General features: G+C 41.3%; 1 protein-coding gene across 2 annotated transcripts in view; it reads right to left on the minus strand.

Annotated features, from left to right (window-relative positions):
• PCDH19 (protocadherin 19) overlaps positions 1 to 12,367 on the minus strand; it is a 116,748-nt gene that overhangs the window by 53,872 nt on the left and 50,509 nt on the right. For both annotated transcript variants that reach the window (XM_045030723.1, XM_045030722.1), the window contains exon 3: positions 2,984 to 3,042. In XM_045030723.1, the coding sequence (XP_044886658.1) occupies positions 2,984 to 3,042 (59 nt within the window). The remainder of the gene's footprint in view (positions 1 to 2,983; positions 3,043 to 12,367) is intronic.

The raw sequence follows: 12,367 nt of genomic DNA on the forward strand, positions 1-12,367 counted from the left end.
CAGATATAGTCCATTTTGAAATGTAGCTAGCTCATGGAGAACCCCCAGGGCAGCAAAGAGGACAAGCTGACACCGCAGCATTGTAAAATCAATTGGTTACTGCTGGGGAGAAGTTGGTGAAATATAAAAGCTACCCATCCACAAAGAGACAGAGGCACTCTAGAAAAGAAGGTCTGTAAAGGAGAATGCCTGAGAAGGAACAGAAGAAGCAAAATCTAAACAAGCAGGTGGATAACAAGGAAGGGAAGGCTCACTTAAGCCCTCTCTTCCCCCGTGCTTAATTTGTAATAAAAGAGGTGCCAGGGCTCAAGCAATTTTTTATTTTCATAACTGACACAGCAAGCCCAGAGGTGCTGGAGCTATGAACTGCCAAGCCTAGAGGTGTCAGGGCTCAGCCCTGGCAAGCCCTGGCACAAATTAAGCACTACTCCTCCTACTCCAGTGCTGACAGCACTTTGACCAAGATGAGGTGGAGATTGTCCCTCTCCATTTAATGTAATTGCTTCTTTTTGTAGTACAGGAATGCTTAGAGATGAACCAAGATGAACCCATTGCGCTTAAGCACTGTACAAACAGAGTAAGTGAAAGTCCCTGTCCCAAATAACTTACAATCTAGGCAGGGAATTCAAATCTCAGCGTCAGGGCTAACTACCCAGGAGCTCTCTTTCACAATGTCTTTCACCATTGCTTTTACCAAAATAGGACAAACGGGTCATATTCTCAGCAGGTGTAAATAAGCATTGATTTCACTGGACCACTTTCTACCAACTGAGGATCTGGCCCAAACTTTCCAGCTAGCTGGCTTTGACTAAAATCATTTAGTCTTGGGAGCAGCCTGTGCTTCAAAGCACTGAAGAAACAGACAGACATTTTCATTACTTTGCAAAGCCCCTTTGTGTCTCCACGGAAACCGAGTGGACCACCTACCATTTCGTGCTCTGCAGAACCACAAAGGGGGGGGAACTGTGAAAATACATTTAAATTGATAAACCTTCAAACACTACCTTTTAAATAAAGATGTCCATGTTGAAGCCACTGACTGATTCCAGGCAACATCAGAGAATTTTAAATTAAGAAAGCCCTTTCAATCCAGAATTAATTTGTGTGTGTGTGTGTGTGTGTGTGTGTGTGTGTGTGTGTGTGTGTGTGTGTGTGTGTGTGTGTGTGTGTGTGTGTGTGTGTGTGTGTGTGTGTGTGAGAGAGAGACAAATAAAAAAAAGATTAATTAAACTCACAGATTTTGGGAGATTCACATAGCAAAGGTAGAGCAACTACAACATTTCCACAAAAACAAAAGATTTTGCTGAATTAAAATTATTCCAGTGTTTAATGGATGACATTTCCATTCTCAAATGTCTGCCTCACATTTATGACATTCATTAGACTTAAAGTGCAAGACAAGTAATGGGGGGGGGGGGGAAATACTGCACAGAGTTGCCATTCAGAATGTGCAAGCAATCTGCATGACAATGCATTTGTCTTTCCTGCAGTGAGACAGGCCATAATGCAACACAGTCTCACACAACATGTTTCCACCACTGCCACTTTTCCAAAGCAAAAGCAGGTTTCTGAGTATCAGCAGTTGCAGGAATCCCAGAACAATACAGGCTTGGAGTAAACCTTGCTGTGGGAGTCAGGAATGCTGCTTGCTTTTATGTTAGGTGTAAAAAAGAAAAGATTAATAGATTTGTTTTTCAGAAGACTGAATCCTGACTATATGGTGAGGAGATATATGTTGCAGGCAGCCCATTTCTCTCCAGCAGTCACATTATCATTGTTAAACATCATGAACAATGCAAACAAATATACCTGCCCTTCACTGGCTGAACTGAAGTTGCTCAGATAATGCACTTGTAATTCCCCTCGTTATATTTTTTAAGATGTAAATACATGGGATTTTAGCCAGTAAAGTAATTGGATTTTCTCTACTATTGGAAGAAGATTTAAACAGTTCAGGACCCAGCTGTGCTCTGTTAGACCTTTGCTACTCCACTATCTTCATGAATAAAACTTCACAGATAAAACTGTGCAGAATTTGGTCCAGGAGTTGCCTCCCAGACCCGGAGTCGGGGATGGGAGGGAATCCTGAGTGGGGGAGAGAGGTGATGGATGAGTAGTTCTGCTCCTCCACCTCTCCTGGCCTGTCTAGTCCCACCCTGCAAACCCTCCCAGAGCAGAGCTCCATGACTCACAGGGGATACAGATCTCCTGCACTGAATTGTGGCTTCCTGATTAGAAACCATTTTGCTGTGTCAGGTCTTCTGCTGACTGGGAAGTGGAATGGGGGAACTGAAAGTTTTTAAACTCCCCCCAGAAACTAAATTCATCTCTCGGTTAGTTAAGATACAACCCTGCTGAAGTCAATAGGGTTAAGGTGGTGTAACGGAAATGTTAGCTAACTACTGGGCTCATTTCTTCTCCTATAGATGAAGACCTAAGATATAATTGAGAGCAGAATTTTACCCAGTGGGCCAAATTCACCCCAGGGGTAACTGCTGGGATGAAAACGGGCTGATGATTTAGTACTAATGGGAAAAAATCTCATCAAAATTATATTTTGCTTTAATATTCAAACTAAAACAGTGAACAAATCTCAAAACCCAATTACCTGGCCCCAAATAAGTTTCTTTTCCCTCCTTACATGTCACGGAGCTTTCACCATCCAGATCTATCATTTTATTCCTGTGCTTTCAAATGGAATAAAGTCTATGAATTTTAAAGTTGTCAGGGTAACAGCATTTTGCCTAAGTCATTGCTAGTTCCCAGTGAGGAGGCAAACACAACAAAAAAGATTTCCCTTTATTAAAAACCACAAGCAATGGGATTTAATAGGAAGTAAATACTGTTTTAATAAAAATCAAATGATTATTCCAGAAACATTTTGCATACAAAACATCAAGAGAATATAATAGGGCAGAAAAGAGTGCCAAACAATCTGGATTTGGCTATGCAAACCAAAGCATTTTCAAGCAAACCCACATACCTCTTTATTAAATGGGCTCTGCTGTTCACATAGTTGGAATCAAAAGAGTAGTTTTCAGTCTGAAAGGAGGAAAAGACAAGGGAGATAGTTATAAATGTGATTCACCTAACCGGAACCTCAAGTTTGCAAGGTTCATTGTATTAAGGACAAAGGCAATTAACTGGTAAATCCTGCACCTAAAGACACACTCTGGGCCCAGGTCTGCTTATCCTTACTCAGGTAAAACTCCTACAATGCCCACTGGGCGTTTAACCCATATGGGGAGTGTAGAATGGGACATTTTATTTGGGACAATGTCTGCCTTCAGATCTACATGGGCAACCTACTTTGGACCCAGTCCTTACTCAAAATATGAGCCTGCATGAGGCATTCCCAATTTCTTTAATGGCACCCAGATGCTCCTGCGATGGGTATATTCAAAACTAGAGAGACAGTGTAGTCTAGTGAGCTAGGAACTGGCTACGGAATTGGGAGAGCTGGGTTCTAGTTCTGGCTCTAACACTAACTTGCTATATGGCCTTGAACAAGCTGGTAAGGCCCAACTTTACGAAAGTGGCCTCTAATTTGGGACACCTCAATTTCTGAGTGGCCCAACGTAGGATGTCTGATTTTTAGAGATGCTGAGTACCCCAACTACAAGTGAAGTCAATTGGAGCTGCAAATGGCTCAGCACCGCTGCCTTCAGAGAATCAATCTGAGTCCCCCAAAATAGAAGCACACAAAATGAATGCACATTTTTGTAAATGTTGACCTTCCCATTCCAATGCCTCATCTGTAAAATGGGGATAATGATACTGACCCACCTCAGAGAGGGAGCTGTTAGGAGTTTATACAGCATCATAACTATTACTAGGAATACATGAGGTAAACAGAGTGGGAGATCCACATGTAGTACAGCTGCATGATAGAGCCCTCTGGCCTTACCCTGGCAAAATTCCTATTGACTTCAATGAGAGCTGTATTAATGTGTGTGAAGGTTGAATTTGTCCCTTAGAGAGCAAGAAATACATCTGATGCAAAATGAATACCTTAAATGTCCTACATTATTTTTTTTTAGGCAGCTGAAGTCTCCAAGCCTTGCCAGTCTTTATATAAACACTTGACAGAAAAAGGCTGACTGGTGACCACAGAACAATTTGCAGAGAAGAAACAATGTGACCACACACTGTTACAAAACTAATTGCTTTTAATTCCCTGATGGATCCAGTTCTGCGTGTGGCAATTTGGCAGAAAGTTCAAAAGGCATTTTTCTTATTAGTGTATAATTAACATGTTAAAACATTTATTGCATAGCTATGTAAATACCAGCAAGGTAATCCCCTGCTGGAGAATTTAAAGTGGGTGCTTTATTTTAAATTAGGGCTGTCAACTAATCGCAGTTAACTCACATGATTAACTAAAGAAAATAAATCACGATTAATCGCTATTTTAATTGCAGTTAAATAACAGAATACCAATTGAAATGTATTAAATATTTTGGATGTTTTTCTACATTTTCATATATATTATATTCTGTGTTGTAACTGAAACCAAAGTGTATATTATTTTTGCTTACAAATATTTGCACTTTAAAAATAAACAAAAGGAATAATATTTTTCAATTCACCTCATACAGTCCAAGTTCTGTAGTGCAATCTCTTTGTTGAGAAAGTGCAACTTACAAATTTAGATTTTTGTTATATGACTGCATTCACAAATAAAACAATATAAAATTTTAAGAGCCTACAAGTCCACTCAGTCCTACTTCTTGTTCAGCCAATCATTCAGATAAACAAGTTTGTTTACATTTGCAGGAGATAATGCTGCCCTCTTCTTGTTTACAATGTCACCTGAAAGTGAGAACAGGCGTTCGCATGGCACTGTTGTAGCCAGCATCATAGGTGCCAATTTCTCCTGATGCCAGTGAGTGTTCGCGCCCCACCGGCCCTGGCCCCACCCCCAATCCAACCCCTTCCCCAAAGTCCCCACCCCAACTCTGCCCCCTCCCTACCCCATTGGACTCCTTCCCCAAATCCCCACCCCCGCCCTGCCTCTTCCCCTGAGCGCACCATATTCGCACTCCTCCCTCCTCCTTCCCAAGCGCTGGGAGGAGAAGCAGAGAAGGCGTGCTCAGAGGAGGCGACGGAAGTGGAGGTGAGCTACAGCAGGGGGTGGTGTGGGGAGCTGCTGGTGGGTGCAGAGCATCCACCAATTTTTCCCCGTGGGTGCTCCAGCCCCGGAGCACCCACGGGCAGCATTGCAAGGTATTTACATGCCAGATATGATAAACATTCGTATGCTCCTTCATGCTTTGGCCACCACTCCAGAGGACATGCTTCCATGCTGATGACGCTCATTAAAAAAAATAAGCATTAATCAAATTTGTGACTGAACTCCTTGGGGCAGAATTGTATGTCCCCCTTTTCTGTTTTACTCACATTCTGCGATATATTTCCTGTTACAGCAATCTTGAATGATGACCCAGCACATATTCTTCATTTTAAGAACACTTTCACTGCAGATTTTACAAAACGCAAAGAAGGTACCAATGTGATATTTCGAAAGATAGCTACAGCACTCAACCCAAGGTTTAAGAATCTGAAGTGCCTTCCAAAATCCGAGAGGCACAAGGTGTGGAGCTTATTTTCAGAAGTCTTAAAAGAGCAACACTCCGATGCGGTACTACAGAACCCAAACCACCAAACAAACAAACAAACAAAAAAAATCAACCTCCTCCTGGTGGCATCTGAGATAATGAAAATGAACATGTGTTGGTCCGCTATGCTTTGGATTGTTATCGAGCAGAACCTGTCATCAGCATGGATGCAAGTCTTCTGGAATGGTGGTTGAAGCATGAAGGTACATGTGAATCTTTAGTGCATCTGGCACGTAAGTAACTTGCAATGCCAACTACAATAGTGCCATGTGAATGCCTGTTCTCACTTTCAGGTAACATTGTAAACAAGAAGAGGGCAGCATTATCTCCTACAAATGTAAACAAACTTGTTTGTCTGAGTGATTGGCTGAACAAGACGTAGGACTGAGTGGACTTGTAGGCTCTAAAATATTACATTGCTTTATTTCTGACTGCAGGGTTTTTTTGTACATAATTCTACATTTGTAAGTTCAACTTTCCTGATAAAGAGATTGCATTACTGTACTTGTATTAGGTAAATTGAAAAATACTATTTCTTTTGGTTTTTTTACAGTGCAAATACTTGTAATCAAAAATAAATATAAAGTGAGCATGGTACACTTTGTATTCTGTGTTGTAATTTAAATCAATATATTTGAAAATGTAGAAAACATCCAAAAATATTTAAATAAATGTTTTTCTAGTGTTGTTTAACAGTGCGATTAATCGCAAGATTAATCACAATTTTTTTAATCCCGCAATTAATCGCGATTAATTTTTTTAATCACCTGACAGCCCTATTTTAAATCTTTTTGTTAAACACTAGTATGAGTTTTATTACTATTACAAAAGCAAACAATGACAGGTATGCTTAAAACTGGGATGGGACAAGAGAGGGGGACAAAAATCAGTGCTTGTAATTATGCTGTTTGCAAGCAAACCCCTCCCCCAAACAAAGTCTGCACATAAAACAATATAGTTTAAACATGTATTAAAAAACCCACTGTCCCTTGTTTTCATAGGAACAGGTATTGAATAACCAGAACTCGTTTAGAAAGAAAGAAAGGTTCAGTGTCACAGTCGATTAGGCTCTGGAATAGTCTCCCAAGGAAAGTGATGGAAGCTGCATCGCTTGAGTTGTTCAAAACACAGGCAGGCAAAGCACTACAGAATATACCACAGGGATCGGTGTGGACAGGCCAGGACAGGGGATGGGCAGCAGGGCCTGATTGTTATTCCTGCTTTGTAACTCTATGATTCTGTTAATAATCAGGTATTAGCACGTCCTGGAGTCATTATTCAGACGTGGGCGATGGGTACATTGAACAGTCTTGAGTCTCTTTACTCCAGCCATGTATCTCTTTCCCCCTCTTTATCCTTCCTAACTCCACTAAACAGAACAAAACACCACCACCTTTTAGGAGCACCTGGGACCCAGTAGCACGGACTTTCCCTTTACCTCTCCTCCTTCCACCCCCCATATTCCTATGGTGCCATATGGCCAGGCTCTGACATTGCTCAATGCTCCCTCGCTGCAGTACTCACTGCACACATGGCAGCACATCAATGATACAGACAGCACTAGACATTACCAAAATTGCTCTGTGACACAGTCGGCTTAGGGAGACATGGGTGGACACTAGCAGGCAGACAGCACCCCTGAAAGAGCCACATTTTGCTCTCAATTTGCATCTCCCTACAGGAGATACATGGGCCTCACCCTTTCCTATTCTCCCTGATCCTGGTTAGAGCCTCTAGGCACTATTATAATACACATAATAATAATAATAAAATAGCTTGGAATAAAAGGCAAAAACAGCTTGAGTCACAAAGAACCCACCCAGGTCCAAATTTCCTCAAAATTTGGGATGTTCAGTTGTAGCATCAACCCTTCCCCTCCATCCTCTTTGTAAGTGCTACTTTGGAATACAATTTCCTGCTCTTATGGCAATTATGAACACAGTAAAAATAAATTTATGCATCTTTAATGTTGCAATAAATAAAGGAGCGCAGAGCCTGCTGCCAACATAATCGTACTGGCAGGATGCACAGAATCAGGCAGCTGAAGCAGGGCTGGATAGGAAACCAAGTCATGTGCCAGTGGAGGTTACACTGTTGTACCAAGATAATAAAGCAGAAGCAGCATTGGTTAAATGTGACCTTTTCTGAAATACAACACAATATCTAATTTAACAAACAGGAGCCTCCCCGTGAGAAACATGCTATCCTCTGAAAGCTGGGGGAGTTGGCCTACCGCTCAGCACAGCTCAGTTATTACTTTCACATAGTAATTACTACTGTGGAGTCACGCAGGAGATTTACTGCACAAACTACTAGTCCCTGCAGTTCTTGCATCCTTGTTCTTGTAATATGATTTTGATTGTTAAAGTGCTTAGTGTCTCTGTAGGAAACACACACATGTATTTTTAAAACACACAGAGAAGATTTACATTGCATAAGATTTCTGACACAGTGTTTATCCATCAATCCTGAGGCTTCCACCTCTGGAGGAGCGCTCTGACCGTCCACAGAGATCTCTGTTGTATTGTCTTCCGCAAACTTGTTGAGGGCTTGGAGGGCGGGGGAAATCAGGAATGTATTTGTTATAAAGAATGGTGTAGTTTGTAAACAAGCTATGACAGGAGCTGAGCGATGGAGGACAGGAGGAATCAGAGGCAGCTTTAAAGCAATCACTGTTCTGATGGGAGTGCATTAAATCATCTTATGCTGTCAGATGCAGGGCTGGCTCAAGCAAATCTGGAGCTACTCAGATGGCCTCCTCCCCACCTCCTCAACCCAGCTGCAATGCCCAATCGTCAGCACCCACCTGCCTAAATTCCTTTAATGTGCCAGCTGTGTGTGTGGTTCAGTCCCATTACGAAAGGAAAGAAGGGAAAGGGTGGGTGGAATACGGAACATGTCCAAAGCAACTGTGTGTTTGTGTAAGAAGCTAAGGGAATAACAGATGGAGGTTTCCTGCTACACAGGAGGAGAGGAGAAACTGTGACGTACCCAAGCCCGCACCATGATAAACAGGGATATGTCATGATCCACACAAAGCTCTGCCAAAAAAATATCCCACCCAGGCAGGATCATGGCATAAGCAGTAAATACCATACTAACATGTCAGCCTATCACTAGTGGGGTTGAGCCTGTATGAGCCAGTGGCCCCCTATGGCTGCAGGGTCAGCAGCACTGTTTGCATAGCACCGTATTCTTCTCCTAGGATAGAAAGGAGACAGGGCTATATTGTATTGAATGCCAACGTGTATTTTTACTGACACTGCTAGACACACCCAGACCACTTTGGCTCCCAAATGCTCATCCTGTCCAGCTACCCATCAATATCTCCCAAATCCCTTGTGTTATTTGCCAGTACAACATCCCCTCTGGTGCCATCACATTTGGACATCAAGTTGAGGAGACCATTGCTACAAAACAGTACTTACTGGCTCCCAAGTTCTAGACAACACTAGTAAAATTGCTGGCAGCTGGTCAGTACTAGTGTGAGCACCATTGCTGGAAGCAGTGGAGCTGCTCTGGTGAAAGGGAGATAATTTGAGAAATTCAGTGCAGAAAAGGCCTGATAGCAGCAACCCCTTTTGGTGCTCTCAGGAACATTCAAGAGGGTAGCATGCACCAAAGTGGAAAAAGGCTGAGTTAGCAAAATGCTTGAGCAGCTCAGTTATGTCCTCCAAAAACTGCTGGTTCACCAAATTCTGAAGTTCACCCAGCCTATACAGCATCCCTGGTTAAGAGCTGCTGCCGTATGCCCCATATGAAAATGCCACTTTGCACTTTGACTTCCATCCAAATAGGTGGCAGAATCCATGTCACATATCGATATGTTGCAGAACAGTTACACCTGGACACTGATCTTATCGCCGAATATAAATGCAATTAGACAGGATTATGGTAATGAGTAGGGGTCTACTTAAATCAGAGAAAATCACACATTTTTTATGGGTTGGTCACAACATAAATAGCAAATTTTGCAGATGTGTTCGTACAGTATATGTGTAACAAGTATTGTACAGTACTACGGTTACCTTTGTAAGTCACCCTGGATAAGGGAGCCTGCTAAATTAATTAATAATAAAATAATAAATAATAAAGTATAATACTCAAAAGTTGTACATAAAGCTTAGAAATACACATTTATGCTTACCTAAATAAAACAGTCAATTTTATTTGTTAAAGATAGCATGCAGCATCCACCAGCAGTTGCAGTTGACATCTTCTGTCCATACATTGAAACTGCACATTCTGCATCCACAGAATTGGTAGGAATTGTAAGGCAGTGTTTTGCCAACTTGTAGAGCTTTGGAAACCAATTAGAAATAGAGCCCCAAAACTCAGTTACTTTTACTGGCATCTGGCATTCTTTGACAAAGGTCAGGTAAGCAGCATGTTTGTTGTCATGATCTTTCTCCCATCCAGGAATTGCTTGAATTAGCTCAGGGTCAAAACACAGAAAAGGCACCTGATTTGGGTCAAAAATGCAAACAACACTCAAAAACTAGGCAGCTGGTTGTTTAAACGGAGGTTGCAATGACTGATCGTACCTGTAATATGGTTTAAACTTTTCTGCTATTGACTGGAACACTTCTTGTCCGTATCCATTTTCAGTTTGACAGTCTGAAGGTTCTTGAGATGCCATATCTTCAGTCCAGCTGATCAGATCTATCAATTTCTTGTAAGCTTTGTGAATCAAAACCTGCTGACTTTCAAACCATGTTAGAAGCTGCATGAACTGGATTGTATTCTCAGCCACCAATTAACTTCACCTGGTCTTCAGTGTTGCGCTGTTTTAACAGATCAGAGACCTTAAGCAAAGACTGTATGCCTGGTGTGATTTCAAGCTCCTCACACACAAATTGCTGGTAGTATTTAATAATCTTTGAATGGTAAGAAGCTGCATTAAACCACAAATTCCACCTTGTAATCACTGGTTCAAGTGGAAGCGACATTGCTTGGCTACCATTTTGACTGGCCACAGACTCCTTGAATCATAGTTTACAACTTGGACAATGCTTGAATATTTTTTTTTAAAGAAACAACCAACACATCCACATCAGGGAAACGTGTGTGCCAGATATCACTGGCCATTGAAAGAATGTGTGCATTACAGGTAATGTGAATTGAATTGGGCATCATTCCTTGTACTACAGCAGAGAAAGCTTTGCACGCGTATATCACGCTATTAGAGGGAAATGCCGAGACCTTGTTGAAATCTAACCTGTAGTTTACAATAGTTTTTGCGACAGCTTGCGATACAGTTGAAAAAATTTTATCAACTTGATCTGAACAGGCTCTGTTAGAAAAACAGGCATACAATCACCTTTCCAGCTGCAAGGTACAAATAAAAATATGGAATATGTACTTATCCTGTGCATCTGTTGCTTTGTCAGCTACAACTAAAATGGAATTGTATTTCGCCAGTGCAGATTTTGTAGACTGAATGTGCTTTGCAATTACTTCTGTTAGATAATGTGAAGTTTGTTTGCACACGGGAAACTGCCAGCATTTGGCACACGGGAAACTGCCAGCATTTGGCACACGGGAAACTGCCAGCATTTGGTACATGCTTTCTAAAGTACTCCCTTAGTATTAGATTATCCATTTTTTCTAAAGGTATGTTGACAGCAGCAAGGCCTCCACTAGCTCCACTGTAGCGTCTCTTTTTGCTAAACTACTTTCAGTTGTTGTTTTAAACATCGTGGATCCTGTCGCCTGTTTTTTGTCCTGACCTGTAGCCTCTGCACATGCTTTTCATTTAATATGCGATTCAGGATCAAAATGGTGATTGATCGTGTTTTTTTCTGAACAAATCCAGAGTCACATTGCAAGATGTACAAAACAATTTACTACCATCTGCATGTAAGGTTCTTATCGGGTACTGCTTCACATGATCCAAAGCTGATATTTTTTTGCCTTTATTTATTGTCAGCCATCTTTATATGCAACAATGATCCTTTCACTCAACCTGATGACTATCCTGCTCACTTATCATAAATGCTGACACACACTCAATCAACAATCTACTATAATGACTGCCGTGCTCACTTTAGTCTACATCATGCAACTTTGACATACACTCTTACTATCCACTTTGATGTTTGGAATGATATCACATTATAGTCAACTGTTTTTGCATTGTGGTAATCACAGAAGTTTTGCAGCATGTTTTATCAATAATACATATTTTTATTTTGAAGGTTAATTTCGTGAACAATCCCACAATTCACAATTTTTGTGAAATCTGCAAAATTGTGAATTAAGTATGCCCCCTAATAATAAGATATGGAAAAAAGACCTATTAGATAATCAAGTCCATGCTGGAGCCGAACAGTGTCCTCCCATAGAAGATGTACCACATATTAAATGGAATGTCTCCTTATCACGATATTGTCCACAGACCTTGGGTAATGAGTTCTCCTTCCCCTGAAGGGCAGAGCAAGGATCATTCATTCAGGTCAGGTAAGGCCATCCTGCATCAATCAACAGAATAGGATGCGGAGCAATCACTGCCCCATCCAGTTCTCTCTGGTTCTAGCCAGGAGATCATTTAAGGTTAAATTCTGGTCTTATTGATGTCACTGGGAGTTTTGCAACTGACTTCAGTGGGACCAGAATTTGGCCTTTTGTCAAAAAAAAAAACCAAACCAAACCACTTTTTTCTGGAGAAATATCCCTATAATTCAGATTTGGCTGGCTAGTTCCTCCGACACATACATTCAGAAACACATTGCTCTCACTCTCTGCACTTT

This window comes from Mauremys mutica, chromosome 9 (genome assembly GCF_020497125.1).
Source record: "Mauremys mutica isolate MM-2020 ecotype Southern chromosome 9, ASM2049712v1, whole genome shotgun sequence".
Classification (NCBI taxonomy): domain Eukaryota; kingdom Metazoa; phylum Chordata; order Testudines; family Geoemydidae; genus Mauremys; species Mauremys mutica.